Genomic DNA, 18444 nt, shown 5'->3' on the forward strand with positions numbered 1-18444 from the left:
ACAAATAGCCTATTTTCACGCAAGACACTTAAAACAAGTCGCAAATGTTCAACATGCTCATCTAAAAACTTGCTAAAGATCAATATATCATCGAAATAAACGACAACAAACTTCCCAAGAAAATGCCTTAAAACATGGTTCATTAATCTCATGAAAGTACTTGGAGCGTTTGTTAAACCAAAAGGCATTACAAGCCACTCATAAAGACCATACTTTGTTTCAAAAATAGTTTTTCATTCGTCTCCTTCCTTTATCATTATTTGATGATAACCAGATCTTAAATCAATTTTAGTGAAAATGATTGCTCCATGCAATTCTTCTAACATATCATCTAACCTAGGATTAAGATGACGATACTTAACAGTAATTTTATTAATTACACGACAATCTGTGTACATTCTCCAAGTCCCTTCTTTTTTAGGCACTAGAATAACTGGAATTGCACAAGGAGTAAGAGATTCATGAAAACCTGTTCTTTTTCAAGGAGGGAATCGACTTGCCTTTGAATTTCCTTTGTTTCCTCCGGATTTGCTCTATAGGTTGGTTGATTTGGTAGAATTGCTCCAGGAACAAAGTCGATTTGGTGTTCAATGCCTCGAATTGGAGGTAATCCTTTCGGTAGTTCCTCTGGAAACACATCCTTGAATTCCTGCAAAAGAGAGTAAATTGCACTAGGAAGAGAATCGGTTAGGTCTAGTGTGTAAAAAGAAAAATAATCAGCTTCCCTGTACAGAAGTACTATGAGAAGACTTTGTGCATTCAAAACCCTATCTACCTCACGTACACTTGCATAGAAGCTCTTTTTTATTTTCACTTTCAAGCTCTCAGTCTCACTGAGTTTTTTTCCACTGGAATTTTCTTTTTCACTCAACTCGGCCTCTACTTTCTTTTTCCCCTCATTCTCTCTCACATTCGGCAGTTCCTTTGCCTCTCTCGGTTGCCTTTTCTCTCTCTCTTTTCTAAAATGTAATTGTTTTTCATACACTTGTGTAGGTGTCAAGGGTGAAAGAGTGATTTTGAGGTTGTCCATAATGAACTTATACTTATTGGTGAGTCTAATATGATCAGCCTGTCTATCATACTCTCAAGGACGCCCCAACAAGATATGACTAGCATGCATAGGAATTACATCACATAAAACTTGGTTCTTGTATCGACCAATAGAAAAAGTAATTAAAGTCTGTTTGGTCACCTTGACTTCCCCCCCATCATTTAACCAAGGCAATCTATATGGTTTAGGGTGGTAAGTCCAGGGAATGTGTTTTTGCTCAACAAAATCAGCGGCTACACAATTAGTACAAGAGTCACTATCAATGATCATAAGACATACCTCATCTCCAATTTTGTATCTCGTATGAAAGATATTGGTTCGTTGGAGATCATTTTCTTGAGTTTGTGCATTGAGCACTCTCATGGTCACCATAGTTCGAGTTACGGGGTCCTTTTCTATTTCAACCATGTCATCATCCTTCCCTTCTTCTTCCAGCGGTAACATGTCCGCATATTCCTCCTCTCCTTCGCTTTGCCACACTTTCTCTTCATTCATGTACATGATGCTTCGGTTAGGGCATTGAACCATGAGGTGGCCAATTTCCTTGCATTTGAAGCATGCCTTTGGCTGGTTGGTAGATGTATTTGCTCCTGGAAGAGTCGGCTGCGGGGTTGGTTTAGAAGAAGTTGCACTCGGAGGGAACGGTTGTTCTATCCGCTTGTTTTCCCTCTCTCGATTACCTTGCCTTGGCCAAACATTAGATGTTGGTAATTGGTTCCTTCTCCAAGGAGTGAAAGAGGATGTAGTGGTTCAGCCACTAGGTGTCTTTAGAGGTAAGGCTTGCTTTTCCACTTTCTCTGCATAAGACACCATTTGTTGATGCTCAAAATGGTCTTGAAACTCAACCTTTTTCCTAATTTCAGGATTTAATCCATTAAGGAATCTCGCCATGGTTGCTTCCGGATCCTCTTGTACATTGGCCCTTATCATCGCTACTTTCATTTGTTTGTGGTACTCATCAATCGAGTTAGAACCTTGAGTGAGTCGTTGGAGCCGATTGTACAAGTCCGTGGTATAATGGAAGGGTACAAATTGTTTCCTCATCACTTGCTTCATTTCAGTCCAAGTGTCAATCGGTTATTCCCTATTTCTCCTCCTCGTGGCACCTACTTGCTCCCACCAAATAGATGCATAATCTTGAAATTCAATAGTTGCAAGTTTCATCTTTTTCTCTTCAGAGTAATTGTGGACTTAAAACACTTGCTCAACTCACCTAACCCAATCCAAGTAAGTTTCAGGATCATTTTTCCCATGAAAGGTAGGCATCTTGATCTTGATGGAACCAAGATTGTCATCGGTTCTCCTAGATCGGTCTCAACCTTCCCTCGCTCCTCTTTGGATTTTCCTTGATCGAAAGGAGGTGTTAGAATGATATCCCTTATCATCCGTATCATGATCAACACTCTGAACACTCGAAACCCTATTATGTGTATCTCCGGTACCTCACATCTCAATGGCAGCCAATCGGTCGAATAATTGTGTCATCACCAATTCATGTCTCTCCGTTTGTTTTCAAAGAGTTTGGAGCACCAGTTTGAGTGACACGTCGGTCTCAGACGGCTCGGGCATGTTCCCCTCTTGAGACATATTGTCCAACCTGCAAAACAAGTGTATCCCAGTCTACCTTGCAAGCACTCGTGTATCACTCAAGGAAACACACTCACTCTCAATTTTCCTTCTCGAAGTTCTTAAAGCAACTCAAACTCTCAAAAATTTCAGAATTAATTACCTTGTAAACAAGTAACAAGACACAAAGCAGAATTTTGCAAATCTTAGAAAAAAACTCTCTACCCGAAGCTAGAATTCTTTTTGAGCTGCTATTTTTGCTGAGTTTCTGGTCAGTGTTTTGGAGGTAAGTGGTGCGTTTGGGGTGCTCAAATAATGTATGAACCAGTTCTCAAATTTCAGTTAAATCGGCTCCAAAGACAAAACAGAATTGAAAACCAATCAAGATTTAGAGACTCAAGTTTTGGGAAACCAATCAAGATTTGGAAACTAATCAAGAATTGGAAACCAAGCAAGAATTGAAAACTCAAGATTTGGAAAACTTGATTTCCTTTGTGTGAGAGCCGATTCCTTCTCTTCTTCCTTTATTTTCGTTCTCTCTCTTTTTTTTTTTTTTTTTTTTGCTTCGGCTCTTCAAGGAATACAAATTCAGGTCACACCAATAAGTTCAAGAAAATGGATGAAAAGTTATGCAAATTTCAAGAAGATCTTAGTTCTTGATTTATTGTTCAAAAACTTTCAAAACAAGACTTGGTGGTCCAAGAACTTCAAAAATTTGTTCAAGAAGTTCAAGAACTTTCCCAAATTACGTTGTGGTATTTAGGGTTTGCAAGAACAATAACCAATACTCAAGAAATAGGCAAAACAAAATTTCAACAATACTCAAAAGAAAATTCCAGCAATACTCTAGTAAGTTGGACACTAAAACAACATAAGGTATATGACTCTTTTTTTTTTTTTTTTGTCTTTAAACCCTAACAACCCAAACACAAGATTAATAGACCCAAGAACTTGGACAGAAAACACAAAAAAAGACAACACCCATACAGATTTTTTTTTCTCGGACGAACAGTAACGTGAACAGTACGCTACAGTACGATAAACAGTATTCGGTACAGTAACGATGAACAGTAATCGCTATAGTAACGATGAATAGTAATCGCTACAGTATTTTTTTTTTGACAAAAGACACAAATTAACAAAATATGAACAACTTCAATTAAAAGAGAATTAACCTGATGCTCTGATTACCAACTGATGAGCAACCCTAGGGGAAGACCCTCCTAGACCCTCCCAACCTTGTAATTATCAGAGTTGGACCTTTTCTCCTAATGGAAATTGAACTCGAATTGTTCTCATGAACTCAAGACCTCTGACACACAAAGTCAATCAGCAAGCTTAAGCAAATAATGATGGATGAAGAGACACCACGATTAGGGAACAAACTAATCGATAAAGTCAGATTTGAATTCTAAGCAATGAACTCAAGAATTCAAGAGTAAGTTCGATTAAGAACTTGAAGGAAAAAATCCTCACGATTTCTGGTTGTAATATTTCGTCTTTTCACTCATACAATAGGTGCCTTTTATAGGCTAAAACTAGGGCAAATCCGACCCACATAAACCTGGAATAGGAATTCGGTCCGCATAAAGAGCTAGCTCTTTAAGACTTCTCGATAAGGCCCAATAAGTAATAAAATACTCAACGACTAACAACTACTAAACTAGGCAGTCTTAAAATAACTACCAACTAAGTTAACAAGTATGAGATCATTCTTTCACTTCAAACATACAAGTGAACAAGGTAACTTCATGGTCCATCAAATCTTCAAACTTAGCTTGCTCCTTGCTTGTATGGTAAATGATCAAGACTTGTAAAACTTCCCTCACCTTCTTGGTTCTTGATCTTGTCATCGGACCACCAATGTTGATCAAAGGGTCCTTGACCTAAGGTTGAAGGTGTTGTACACCCGTATCCACATCACAACCCCTGAAAATCGCAAACCCTACATTGGGGCAAATTTAGTTTTGAAAAAAAAAGAAAAAAAATCCCACACTGGAACAAATTTAATTTTTAACGGAAGGCCGAAAGAAAAGAAAATAAACAAAAGAAAACCTCAATTAAAAATAAATTTGGGCAAATTTTGAAAAATTTCAAAAGATGAATAGAATGACAGAAGACAAAAAAAAGAAAAAATGAAAGAAAAGAGAACTTTAGTTGAGAATAAACTAGTGTAAGTTTTGATTTAACCTTAAAATAAGGTTGGCACAATAATGCGATTTTAGATCATTTAAACTATTTTTGAAATCCGCCTTCAAACCTTAACTTTTTTAAGCACCCCACCGACCCCATTACAAAAGTCGAAAGTTCTGACTTCTGTTTTTTGCCATATCTTTGTCAAGAAATTTTCTAATTAACTGGTACATGATGTTCATATACTGATGCGAGAAAAATTTTTAGATATGTTTCTGAATTGATTAGGTTTGAGATTGACACTGCTCATCAGGTGAAAATTCACAAGGACACCTTCAAAAAGGAAAAGAGATCATTATAAAAAAATAACAAAAAAGGGAAAAAGAAGAAGAAAGAAAAGAAAAGTCAAGAAAAAAAAAAGAGAAGAGAGAAAGAAGAAGGAAAGAAAATAAAAATATGGGGGTAATCTTAGTGCAGACCCGAAAGGGCACTAAGATATGGTTTCCCAAGGAAAGCAAAGAAGGTAATAACTGGCAATTCAGTTCATTTGGATTCCTATTCACATTGAAATTTTTTTGCCAGCATTGAATTCCCGACGGACAATATCTAAAATGTCAAACAGGACAATTTGTTTGAGGTCAAAGTATTTTGGTTATCAAATATAGATTGTTGAGTTTATGATTCATCACTCTAAGATTATTTTTCCTTCAATACAAGTTGATGGTTATTTTTGGCACTACATTGACTTTTATTATTTTGTATAAAAGAAAATTTTTAGATGTTGTATGGTTTCATTTGTCTCATTGGATTTTATCAAATAACAATCTCCACGGTTTATCGAAAGTGCATATGTATAAATTTTCATATTGAATTAGCATTGGAAGCTAAGACAGCCTGGATATGATTTGCAGCACAAGGCTAGATTTTGCAGCATCGAGGACAAAACATTAAAATATTCATGTTTACACGTTTCTTAAAAGCTAGACAGGTCGAATTGTGGTGACATTATTTGTTCTTTCTTTTGCAGGTCCTTACGTGTTTTAAATAACAAAATTTGGGCAAATTTTTTATATCCTCGTGGAATGTCGTTCAAGAATTGAATATTTATGGTTCAGATCGAGGAAGAGGTGTGAATCAAATTCTTAAGGAGGAACAAAAATGCCATAATGCAAAGTGCATGATCGGTTGCACAACAATTGGTTGAAACTGGGGCAAATTTTTCAAAATATTCTCCAAGTGAGTATTCAAAAACTTTTTCATGCACTAACGCTTCTTTCTTGGCAATTTAATTTCCTGTTGGTGAGTCTCAGCGTCTTCCACGCACCCTTCTACCCTCTCTCTTAGCAATTTAATTTCCTGTTAGTGAGTCTCAACTTCCGCCGCGCACCCTTTTACCCCCTTCTTGGCAATGTAATTACCTGTTGGTGAGTCTCAGCGTCCACCGTGCACCTTTCTACCCCCTTCTTAGTAATGTAATTTCCTGTTTGTGAGTCTCAGCGTCCGCCACGTGCCCTTCTACCTCCCTTCTATCCCATTTCTTGGAGCGTAACCGCGTCTCTCCGCACATCTTTTTCTAATTATGTCAATTTAATTTGCTTGACCGTTTTGACTAAAAATTGTGCTTTCTCATGATTAGAAGTTCTGAGAGTTCAGACTCCTTCGATTCTGCAAAGATCATAAGTGGTCAATGCACTTGTTTCATTATAGTTCACTGGTATTTGAACTATATTTGACCTGATTCCCATAACGGGATACGTAGGTAACTTTACACGAGTTCGGTCGTGTCTCTTGTAATATTATTGCATTATTCTCGCCCAATAATTTTAGCTAAGTGTTGGTTTGTTATTTTAGCTTAGGTGCAGTTAGAAGAGACAAATAAGTATTTTGACGTCTACGTTTTTGTCTCTAATTTCTTTGAAACTCAGACAAAGAGGGGCAAGTTGTAGATACCAAAATTTCAATGCTATTTAATTTAATTTAATTTTATTTTATTTTCATTAATCAAAAATTGCAAAGTGATAGTTAGCTATTTTTATTGAATTAGGGTTCATTTTCTATTAAATAATTTTCGAAAAAAGAAAAGTCTCACAAAAATTTGTTTTTAAGTTTTTCAAATTCAATTTCTTCCAAATAAAGTGGAAATTTACAAAGCAATTTCAATTAGTAGTCTAACATTTTATTTACCCTAAATTTATTTTTAAAAAAATAAAAAGAAAAACAAAAATAGGTGGAATGCATGTAATATGGTTAGGTGGAGTGCATGTAAATGATCCATGTGATTTTGACATTTTGCACATCACAACATTCAAAGGATAGGTGGCAAGACAGGTGGAAGATGGAGAAAGATCTGGAAACAAAAGGGAAAAATCAGGAAAACAAGGCAAAAGGGAGCGAGCAAGAGAAAGCAAAGGGAAGAAAAAAGAAGGAGAAAGGAAAAAAAAGAAGAGGGTTTTCGCTGAGAAAGAAAGAAAAGGGAGAAAGAAAGAAAAACTGAGGAGGGAAACAAGGGAACCTAGGGAAAATCTGGGAGAGAGGTTCAGGCCAAACAAGAGAGAATAGGAAGAAAGGAAAAAAGAAGAAAAAGAGAAGAAGGAAGAGAAGGCTTCGAGCGAGGGGAGTTTTGGGAAGAAAGGGTGGAGGAGGGGAATCTGCTGGAGCAAGAAAGGAAGAGAGAAACTGGGAGGAAAAGAAGAAAAAGGGTTTCGGGAAAAGAGAGGAAAAAGAGAAGAAAGGAAATAAAAAGGAGAAAACCAGAAAAAGAGAGGAAAAAGGGAGGAAGTTTGGGGAGGATTAGGGAGAAAAACAGAAAGGCAAACGAAAGGAAAAGAAAGACAAACAAAGAGAAAAGAGGGAAGAGAGAATTTCTGCAAATTTTTTTTCAGAATCAGGTTGGATTTTCATCACCTTGAGATGCAATTTTCACAATTGAATCGATCTCTTCTTGGATGTTTTAAGCAATCTAGGATATTGATGAAGTGAGGGGAGCAATTTTTATTTAGACATTGTGGAGAAAAAGCGTCAGGAAAGCCTCCAAATTTGCCTTCCAAAGTCGTGGATCGGTTTGACTGATGCATCTACAAATCTGCAAAAATTCTTCAAAAAGTGTCTCTGTTCGTTCCTTTGGCTCTCATCACATCTAGGATTCATCTTTAGGTAAATCTTACGCGTTTTCCTCATTCATTCCAGTTCACATGCAAAGATTAAACTCATCAAAAAGGAATTTTTCTTTAGATTATTGCCTCGCAAGTCCATAGTGTTGGTTGTATGATTTGGTTGGGTTTGATGCATCTTATTTGACTAACAAATAATGAGGTTTAGAAGTTGATGAGAAACTTATCTATCTTGAATGTGTGTCCTTGTTGCTTTTGCACGTCTTGTGGCTCATAATCAAAGCTTTGTTTTGAGAATTTTTGTTGGAAACTTATGAATAAAAAAGCCGTCAGCTTTCTTGCTTTCTTTCCTCCGTGAAACTGAATGGATGTGATCCATGGGTTGTGGGTTCTTTTCCTAGTATCTTGTTTGTTTTTCATGATTTGGGTTTTAGGCTGTTTTCTTGAAGGGTTGGGTTTGAAGTTTTAGCCAATGTTCATCTCACTTTGCTGCATTTTTATGTCCAGTTACCTTGTTAGATTTCTGGGGATAGATAATTGTGTTTAGGTGATGTTAATAACGATGGGGTAGAAGTTCTTGCATTTGGTTTTAGTTGTCGAATTAGTAGACGTTGCTTGAGTTATTTCGCACAAACATATCTAGGCGAATGAGGAAAGATTGCTGAAGTCTCAAAGCAACGAAAGTTGCAGAAAGCTTCTTCGTAAGATTGCATGAAAATTTCAGAAAAATTGCATTTTAGACCTTCAAGTCTTAAGTAATGCTATGGGCTAAGAATATGGAAAACTCAATCAATTTTACCCTTTTTGAAATTCAATCAATCCTTTTATATTTTAACCATGTTTTAGACCTATTGCTGCTATGGCCCAAGAATATGGAAAACTCAATCATTAATTTGCATTTTGTTTGATAAAGTTGAATCAACTACTTGGTTTGAATTAACTATTAATTTGCATTTTGTTTGAATTAACTATTTGTTTAGTTTAAATGGCATTTAATTTGAAAATTTTAGGAACCTTGAGTTGACTTCAAATGATTTGTTTTGTGTTTATCAAAGAAATTGGTACCTTGACCATTTCCTTTGTTTTGAGGATAAAAAAGAGAATTTTCATTTTATTAGGTCACCAATTCAAGGGAGGTACACTCTACTGCTTATTTTTTATTTTAATTGATCCTATGAGAATTTATGTGTGTAATTGCATGTTTTTATGTTTTTTATTATTTATTTTGTTTTGTTTATTTATTCACTTTATTTGTTTCTTTTAATTTCATATATTCATTTTAATTTAATTTTTGATTATTTAAGAGTCAATTAAATGTTAAATTGTAATAGTTAGATTATTATTTTATTTTGTTTCGTTCTTTCCCTCTTAGATTGTAGTTAGGGTCCCCAAATGTAATAGTTAGGCCTTTATTTGCTCTTATTTGCTTTGTATGTGCTTGCATGTTTACGTGTTTACTCACTTTCTTAGGGTTTTTGCATCTATATATCATGCTCATGTGCTATGTGCTCTATGTGATCTATGTGTTTACTTGCTTTTATCATATTTTATATGATTTATTAATTATAATAAATGCATGATATCACCACACTAGTCCAATGCTAGTTGTGGGTCTTTATTCCAATTTCTCACTAGTCTACTGCTAGTTAGAGCTTATAGACATGTGTTAGTCTAACACTAGATCCTTAGGAACCGTTCACGCATTAGATCATGTTTGTGCGGTAAAATCACTACATTTCATGCACATTTTCTACTTTTAGGATCCTTACCATTTTGTATGATATTTTCCTTATATATATCCTTTATCCCTATATGTAAAATATGACATTTAGACGTGCATTTCATTTAAGAAAATTAGAACTAGGATATTTTTTTTTTGGCTAACTCCGTCCATGAGGGGGGGATGCCACCCCCGCTTTTATTCATAAATCACAAAATACAATGTTTCTTGCATTAAGGGGTTCGCACCCTCCTAACAGAAGGAGCTCTCATGCTATCTAGGCTAATTCCTCCACGAGCCAGCCTCAGCCATTCATTCCAATGCTCATAGAGCTTAACAACATGGTGGGGGTGTGCTACCTCAACATTAGCCAGAATATCTGTCACATTATTTGCCTTTCTGAAACAATGGACAAGTCTCGACGGATCTCCTGCCAGCTTCCATATTTGCTGGACCTCCCAGCGGATATGCCAATGACAGTGAAGCTGGAGTTGAAGAATCCCCACCAAAACTAGAAAATCCAGTTGAATGCTAACATTCATGAACCCCTTTTGAGCATATATCTGAAGCCCCGTTAGAAGTGCCAGCGTTTCTGCCTGGACGCTAGATGTCACTCCAAAAAAAGCCGAGAACCCTACCATGGGGTGTCCCGATGGATCCCGTAGCACTCCTCCGCCACCACATGGCCCAGGATTACCCTTGGAGCAGCCATCCGTGTTCAGGGTAAGTGCTCCCATTGCAGCTGGCTCCCAACAAACAAGTTTGAGCTCGAAACGCCGCTCCGACTGAGACGACCAATCACACAACTGCAAGAATGATCGAGCCCCAACATGTTGCTTGAACTGCCCTTCAAGAAGTAATTTGGTCTCCAAAAAAATATCTTGGCAAATAGAAGGAGGATGCAGTTGAATGCCCTCAAAAACTGCTCTATTCCTAGCCTTCCAAATGTGCCAACAAAGTATGCTCGGGAGAGTATGATTGATAAGTGGATATTTAACGTACATTTTGTATGAATTTGGCATTAATTTTTGGTATGATCTGAGAAGATTAAGCCATATTTGAACTCTTTTGGTGATAATTGCTTAAATATTGATTAAGGTTTCAAAAATTGATAAATGAGTGAATTAATGCATTAATTTTGTGAAATTGTGAAGGTAATTGATGTATGAAATTCATGCACATCCAGAGGACAAAGTATACAAGAAATTGGGAGCAAAAATGTAGAAAAAAAGGAAGAAGTGAAAAACTGGAAAAATGTTCAACACGGATCCGATCTCGGATCCGTGTGAATAAGAGGGATCCGACCCCTCGTCTGTACTTCTGGCGGAGCGCATCCGAGGTCAGGACGATCCGACCTCGGATCCATTATGAAATCCCTCGGATCCCTCGGATCCGAGCTCGGATCCATTTTCACTCCTCGGATCCGAGACTCGGATCTGTCTCTCTCCTCAGCAAGTGTCACAGCTGTTTTTCTTTACCTTTTTCACAACTTTCCACCTATTTTGAGGGCCAGAAATCGGTGGCACATTCTTCTGCAACAAAAGAGAAGACCAAATGAGTATGGACAAAAGGAAATATCATATCTTTGACTTCTTTTTACAAAATCTGAGTGGAGGAAATTATGAAGTGAGAGGAATGGAATTTCTTCCACCTTTTATGCAGAAACACAGAGGAGAAGCCTGGAATACCATACGTAGCTAGTTTTCTTTCTTGTATCTAATTTTCTCTCTAGATAGGAGTTCTTGGAGAAGTACTTGGAGAGTTTCACTTATAATCATATTGTGCAAGAACATAGCAGGAATTGGAGAGTTTCACCTTCAATTGGCTAAGCTTTCTTTTATCTTTCTTATACTTGTACTTTATGAGGTTTTGCATTAATAAACTTGTGAGTTTGATTGTTAAATCATTCATGAGTAGCTAAACTCCTTCATCTAGGGAGTAGATGAAACTTATGGCTAAATAATACTAATTGAATGTGATCTACACTTGTTATATCTTGTATTAACTTGTCTACTTATGTAGCTGTGATTACTTGTTATTGATTGATCACCAATAGCATGTTTATAGTGTTATTATTCAATGAGAATTGGTAATAACAATTGAAACACATGAGTAGAGCTTGAGTTGTATGTTCATGAAAATAGAGATACACTTAGGTGGATTATTCAGCATTTCATGAAATAAAACGGAGTAGTAGTAGTATTTCACCATGAAAATAGGGAAATCTATATTGCTCTAGGCCATTTCATCATGAAAATGAGACTTGGTAATCTTGGAAATAAATCTCTGGTTAAGCAAGAATAATAGCAAGAAGTAAATCCATTCATGTGTGTAGTTTATGCCATAAGTGGAATCTACATCCCTAGAATCTTCCTTAAGTGAAATTTCTCTATTTGCATTAAGCATTTGTGAACTAGATTTGTATATCAGATTTGTAGATTACAGCATTATACTTTCTATGCTCAAATTATTTGTAAGTCTAAATAATAGAGAAAACAATGGCTTAGTAATTGTTTAATTTGCTCCTCGTGGGATCGACCCGATACGCATCTTGTACTACAATTGCGACCTGTATAATTGCAGTCCAACGGGTGTAAAATCGGAATTAAACTTGCATTGATACAAAAATCCCGTCAAGTTTTTGGCGCCGTTGCCGGGGAGCGACAATATTAGGGCCTAATCACCTCTATTAATTTTGATATTTTCATTTTTTTATTTATTCAAGTTGTTGAATTTAAGCTGCAAAATTTCTCTTGTTTTTGTTTGTAGTGTATGCACCGATCAAATCGAGAAATCGCATCTTTCGATCCAGAAATTGAGAGGACACTACGTAGACAAAGGAGGCACACACAACAGCAAGAGGAACAAGAGATTTGGCAACCAATAGAGGAAATTTTGATAGAACTACCATTTGAAGAAGAAATGGCCGAAAACGAAGCAATTAGGCGAGTTCTACGAGATTATGCTCTACCGGGAACACAAGGATCTCAAACGAGCATAGCAAGGCCTACGGTAAATGCTAACAATTTTGAGATTAAACCATCACTTATCCAAATGGTTCAACAATCTCAATTTGGAGGTAATGCAGTAGAAGATCCTAATACACACTTAGCTACATTCTTGGAAATTTGTGATACAATTAAAATGAATGGAGTTAGTGATGATGCTATAAGGCTAAGATTGTTCCCATTTTCATTGAGAGATAAAGCCAAACTTTGGATACACTCTCATGCTCCTAATACTTTCACCGGATGGGATGATTTATCAAGAGCATTCTTAAATAAGTATTTTCCACCAGGTAAGACTGCTAAGCTAAGAATGGATATCACTAGTTTTAGCCAATTGGAAGGTGAATCATTATATGAAGCATGGGAAAGGTTTAGAGATTTGCTTCGGAAATGTCCACATCATGGACTGCCGGAGTGGTTAATCATACAAACCTTCTATAATGGTTTAGTTTTTTCTACTAAAACTATGATCGATGCAGCTGCAGGTGGAGCTTTAATGGGTAAATCACCCCAAGAACCTCATGATTTGATAGAAGAAATGGCAGCAAATAATTACCAATGGGCCAATGAGAGAGGTAATACAAGACGTCACGCAGGTATGATAGAAATGGACACTCTCAATATGCTGAGTGCTCAAATGAATAATATGATGAAGTTGCTAAATAGACAAGGTGGAGTTGGTCCAAGTTCATCTAATGCACATGCAGCATGTTGTTCTATATGTGGAGGTGAACATGATATTAATGAGTGTGTTGATTCTGAGCAGGTACAATTTGTCAATAATTACAACCGAAATGCTCCAAATAATCCCTACTCGAATACTTACAATCCGGGGTGGAGAAATCATCCAAACTTTGGATGGAAAGATCAAGGCAATCAACAAAGGCCAACCAATCCGCCGGGATTTCAACCAAGGCAACCACAGGCTGAAACTAAACCAAGTTGGGAGATCGCGGTGGAAAAACTTGCTAAGGTGACTTCGGATAGATTCGAGCGAGTTGAGGGGCGGTTGGACCAATTAGCTGGGATGTACAGAAACTTGGAGGTTCAAATTGGTCAAATTGCCAATGTGATCAACAATAGAAACCCTGGTGAATTACCAAGTAAAACCGAAGTGAATCCGAGAGAGCATGTCAATGCAATCATTCTTAGAAGCGGCAAAACGGTTGAGGGATTCGATTTTGAAAATTCAGGTGGTGAAAAAGACAAGAAGCAAGCAATTGAAGGGGAGCAAGAAAGTCAAAATGATCATGTTATCATTGATATTGATGCACTTCATCCCAAATTAAATTCTAATGTGATACCTTTTCCTCACAGGTTGAAGAAAGATGGACAGGATCGGGAGTTTGAAAAGTTCTTCAAAATGTTTAAACAATTGCACATTAACATTCCTTTCATTGATGCTATAACACAGATTCCCTCTTATGCACGTTTCTTGAAAGACATCATGTCAAAGAAGAGGAAAATTGTAGATAATGAGATGATAGCATTAACGGAAGAGTGTAGTGCATTGATTAAGAATAAACTCCCTCCTAAATTGAAAGATCCGGGAAGTTTTTCTATTCCTTGCACTATTGGTCAATTGCATTTTTCTAATGCTTTATGTGATTTAGGTGCAAGTGTGTCACTTATGCCGTTATCGGTTGCCCGGAGATTGGGACTTCAAGAGCTAAAAGCTACCAATATTACATTGCAATTGGCGGATCGGTCAATCACACGTCCCATGGGTATTTTGGAAAATGTGCTCATAAAGGTAAGACAATCTATAATACCTGTGGATTTTGTTGTCTTAGATATTGAAGAAGATGTGAGAATGCCAATTATTCTAGGACGACCGTTTTTAGCCACTGCACGAACTATAATTGATGTAGAAAAAGGTAAGCTTATATTACGGATTAATGGTGAGGAATTGGAATTCAATTTGGATAATAAAGAAGGGAATATAGAGCCTACTGCTCTTGTTTCTAATATGCCATATGATGAAAAGGTTAACCAAGAAAGGATCGAAGAAGTTAAATTTATAAATGTCCTTGGTACTAACTTTCATGGTGTAGGAACAAAGGAGGAGAAGATAAGGATGGAAGTTGGCTTAATAAATTCGCCATTCCATGAAGAAAATGGTGAAAAGTTGAGCCAATTCAGAAAAGACAAGCAAAATCCACTCCAAGGTGAAGTTGAGCCTCTCTATGACAAGTCTAATATTTCTCCTTGGCATTTGAGGAAATTGGACTATGAAGATCAATGCATGGTTCACCACATGGTGGATTGGCTCGGGAGTTTCAACCCATGGGGAGAAAATCTCTCTCTAATGCTCTAAAGTGATTCAACTTTTTCAGTCGAGCCAACGACTATAAACAAAAGCGCTAATTGGGAGGCAACCCAATAATAATTGTGTATTTGTGTGTTTTTATGTGTTTCTTACATTTTGGTGGGATTTAATTAACTAATTAGATGTATTTCACTTGTTTGTAGGAGATACGGGAGTTTTATCATCCATTTTGGAGGTGCACTTGAAGAACATGTTGGCAGGGAGTTTTTCTTACCAGCTTGTGTTTTAAGTGCTTAAAATTCCCATGCATATACATACATTGTGCATTTCAAGTATATTTAAGTGAGTTTTGGTGATATCATGGTTATAAAGGCTCATGGACTCATTTGATATACATTTAATGCCCAAAACTGCCATTTTAGTGTAAAAATGATCAAAGAACCTCACCCCTCGATTTTCAATGTAGATATGTTTGTTGTGTTTTGAGAGGTTGGATATTATGTTTATGGTATATTACATGTGCATGGGACGTTGGAATTGAGAAAAGGGATGTCCAATGTGTAATTTGGAATTGGCCGAAAAAGGGAGAAAAAGTTTAGAAAAATTGCAGTTTCTGCAATTAGTGCAGAGAAATACAGATCCGAGCTCGGATCCTAAAAAGCCAGACAGATCCGACCTCGGATTTATAGATCCGAGCTCGGATCGTTTCCAACCCAGATAGATCCGAGGGTTCGTCTGTGTTTCTGTTGAGACTGATCCGAGCCCTGTCGGATCCGATGCCTTCCAGAACGGATCCGACCTCGGATCCTTTCGCGATAAGAATGGAAACGAGGCCTCGGTTCCTCATTTTCCAGATTTCTTTTTTCTCTCTATCGGAAACCCTATCCCCTTTCCTCCAATCTTCCATTTCATCCATAAAATTCCCAATTTTTCACAATAAAAACCTTCCCTAACCTTTTGTGAGCATTAACCCTCAACAATTTGGAATCGAAAACATCAAATTGAGGGGTTTTGATCTTCAAGACGTGAAATAGGGCCAAACTGAAATCTTGCAATTTGAGGACAAATTTGGGCTTGTTTGTCTTCCATTTTTGCATCATTATCATCCTCCATCATCACTCTACACATTTGAGGTAACAATTTGCAATTTTCTTTGAGTTTACATAATCTCTAATTTTGCATTTTTCTATTTCTTAGGTATATTGTGATAAATTTGTATTTGTTAGAACTTCTTGATACAATTGTGCTACATTGCACTTAAATAAATTGTTACAACTAGTTTTATGTTTATTTTTGAGAAAAATTGTGGATTTGGTGATAATTTTTGACATTTCTTTCTCAATTTTTGGGCTTGAGTATTTTATTGACTTAGAATTGTGAATTTTACTATATGAACTTATTTCGAGAGGTATAAGTCACTAACATACCAATTGAACATGATATGCTCTCATTAGAACAATAGCCTACGGGATAAAAGAGTGTGTCCCTGATCAAGTTGACCACATTGAACCACTTTTACTTAAGATAATTAGCATTTGTTTGGATGAATTGGAACTCATATGTATGTACATTGAGTGTTATAAATGGGAATGGAGATATTCTCAAGTGTTTGTGTGTTTATGGATATAATTTTCAATTATTTGCACTTAATATGCATGAAATGGTTTCCTTATTGGTAATATCCTCTTTACATGTGGGAATTGGATTTGAGAAGTGTTAGGAAGTTTATTTGTTTAAATTTTGGTACAGTTTGGCAGGGAGTTTAGCCCTTTTTCAAGGGGAAACTCTGCCGAAATTTTTTTAAATTCCTAGTTAACATGTATGAGCAAGTTTCTATCATTTCTAATACATACTCATCTTGTTTATAGGTGTTATGGCTCGTACAAGGAGGGATCGTATTCGTACTCCTACACCATCGTCAAGTGAAGAACATACACCTTCTGTGCATGAGGAGTCGCCTGAGGAAGAATCTCCTTCGCCTGAGTCACCACCTCGCTCTCGTCGAAAGACCGCATCCACTAGCCGTGACGAGCCACTTCCTGACTATGATACCACTCGTTTCACCTCGCTCGAGAATCAACAGTGGTACGAGGCTGGTTTGGACAAAGAGATTATCGTTGAAAAATATTTGGCACCGGAGGTGGATGCACACTACCACATCTCCACGGCATTTAAACGACTCGGATGGGAGACTATACTAAATTTGCCAAAACATTACTATCCCAATCTGGTCCGGGAATTCTACGCCAATGTAGAAAATAAACAAAGTCACAGTGGCAACCTCATCGTCTCGTGGGTTCGAGGAAGAAGAGTGGCTCTCAATCGCGATACACTGAGACAATTCGTCAAATTCAAAGATGAAGGCGAAGATGTCAAATTGACCAAGGAGTTCAAAGCTCGAGACCCTTGGGAAGTGGGAGAGGCCGTGGGACGACTAAAGGGTCAATACCGTGAGCGAGAAAGTTCGAAAAAACTCACAGTATATGCTGACTCCTTCGAGCATCGGTACCACCTGATTTTCTACCTTTTTGCCTTCAATGTGGTGCCGAAAAAGAGTGGCAAACGAGAGATCCGAAATAGCGATCTCTATTTTCTGGATAAAATGATACATGGAGTGGGTAGGCAGTTGACTGGTATTCCTCTACCCAGCATTATCATCAGCTATATGCGAACCACAGCTCGTATGAGGGCCGGCGAGACTTGTTTTGGATTTCCTCGGCTGCTATCCCTCATCTTTGAGAAGCTCAAGATTCCCATTGGAACCGAGAGAGCTGTGGTAACTAGGTCGGCCGAGGAGGTAAATGATTCGTTACTCAAATCCTTGGATATTTCTACTGATTTTGGAGCTACTTTGGTCCGGGACACAGGAGAAGCATCGACTTCCACTCAGCCTCCGCCCCACACTGAACCACAAGCGGAAACTCAAGAGACGGAGGCACAGCAGCCTCTTCCTCCTCCGGTTCCACGACCACCTCCTCAACCACGCTCCAAGTGGCAAGAGCTTCTCAATGCTATTTGCTGTATGGAGACCCGAGTCGTCGAGCGCATTGACCAGACGGAACGGATGATGACTGAGCAACTCGACCGACATGATCGCCGCCTTCGTGCGATCGAGGATCATTTCCATATCCGACGGTCCCCTACACCGACACCTCATCAGGAGGAGGGCCATATTGGTACCTCACAGGGTCCTCATGGAGCCGAGGAGGCAGTAGACCCTCGTTCCGAGCAGCCATGACGCTACTTAGCGGATTTGATCTTTTATGTCTTTATTTATTTTTCTTTTCTTTTGTTAAGACAACCTTGTAGATTTTATTTTTCTTTTAGTTGAATCATCTTGTGCTACTTATGGTATTTGGTACCTTTGTTGTCTCATTTTGGACAGAAAAAGGATGATCGTGATGATTAAAGGCTTCAAATTGCATCACCACCTATTTGAGGGAAGTTTCAGTTCTTTTACCTTCCTCTACAATGAGGACATTGTAGATTTTAAGTGTGGGGGAGGGATTACTTATCTTATGGGTGATTGTGTGTTGAAATGCATGATTTTAGTTGTTTATGGCTTAAAAATGTTGGAATTATACGTG

At 37.6% G+C, this 18444-nt stretch overlaps 1 protein-coding gene and 1 non-coding gene across 2 annotated transcripts; both read right to left on the reverse strand.

The window, feature by feature from the left end:
• Positions 1 to 9813: 9813 nt before the first annotated feature.
• LOC113728977 (uncharacterized) lies at positions 9814 to 10584 on the reverse strand. Its single transcript, XM_027253316.1, has one exon. It carries the CDS (start codon positions 10582 to 10584, stop codon positions 9814 to 9816), a length of 771 nt encoding a protein of 256 aa, XP_027109117.1.
• Positions 10585 to 12889: 2305 nt separating this feature from the next.
• LOC113733582 (small nucleolar RNA R71) lies at positions 12890 to 12996 on the reverse strand. Its single transcript, XR_003459086.2, has one exon. It is a non-coding gene; the product is annotated as a small nucleolar RNA R71 (small nucleolar RNA).
• Positions 12997 to 18444: the final 5448 nt, after the last annotated feature.

This window comes from Coffea arabica, chromosome 2c (assembly GCF_036785885.1).
Source record: "Coffea arabica cultivar ET-39 chromosome 2c, Coffea Arabica ET-39 HiFi, whole genome shotgun sequence".
NCBI lineage: Eukaryota > Viridiplantae > Streptophyta > Magnoliopsida > Gentianales > Rubiaceae > Coffea > Coffea arabica.

What these genes read in the sequence shown, in the direction of transcription:
- LOC113728977 (XM_027253316.1), bottom strand. Translation starts at nt 10,584, where the DNA reads ATGTACGTTAAATATCCACTTATCAATCATACTCTCCCGAGCATACTT.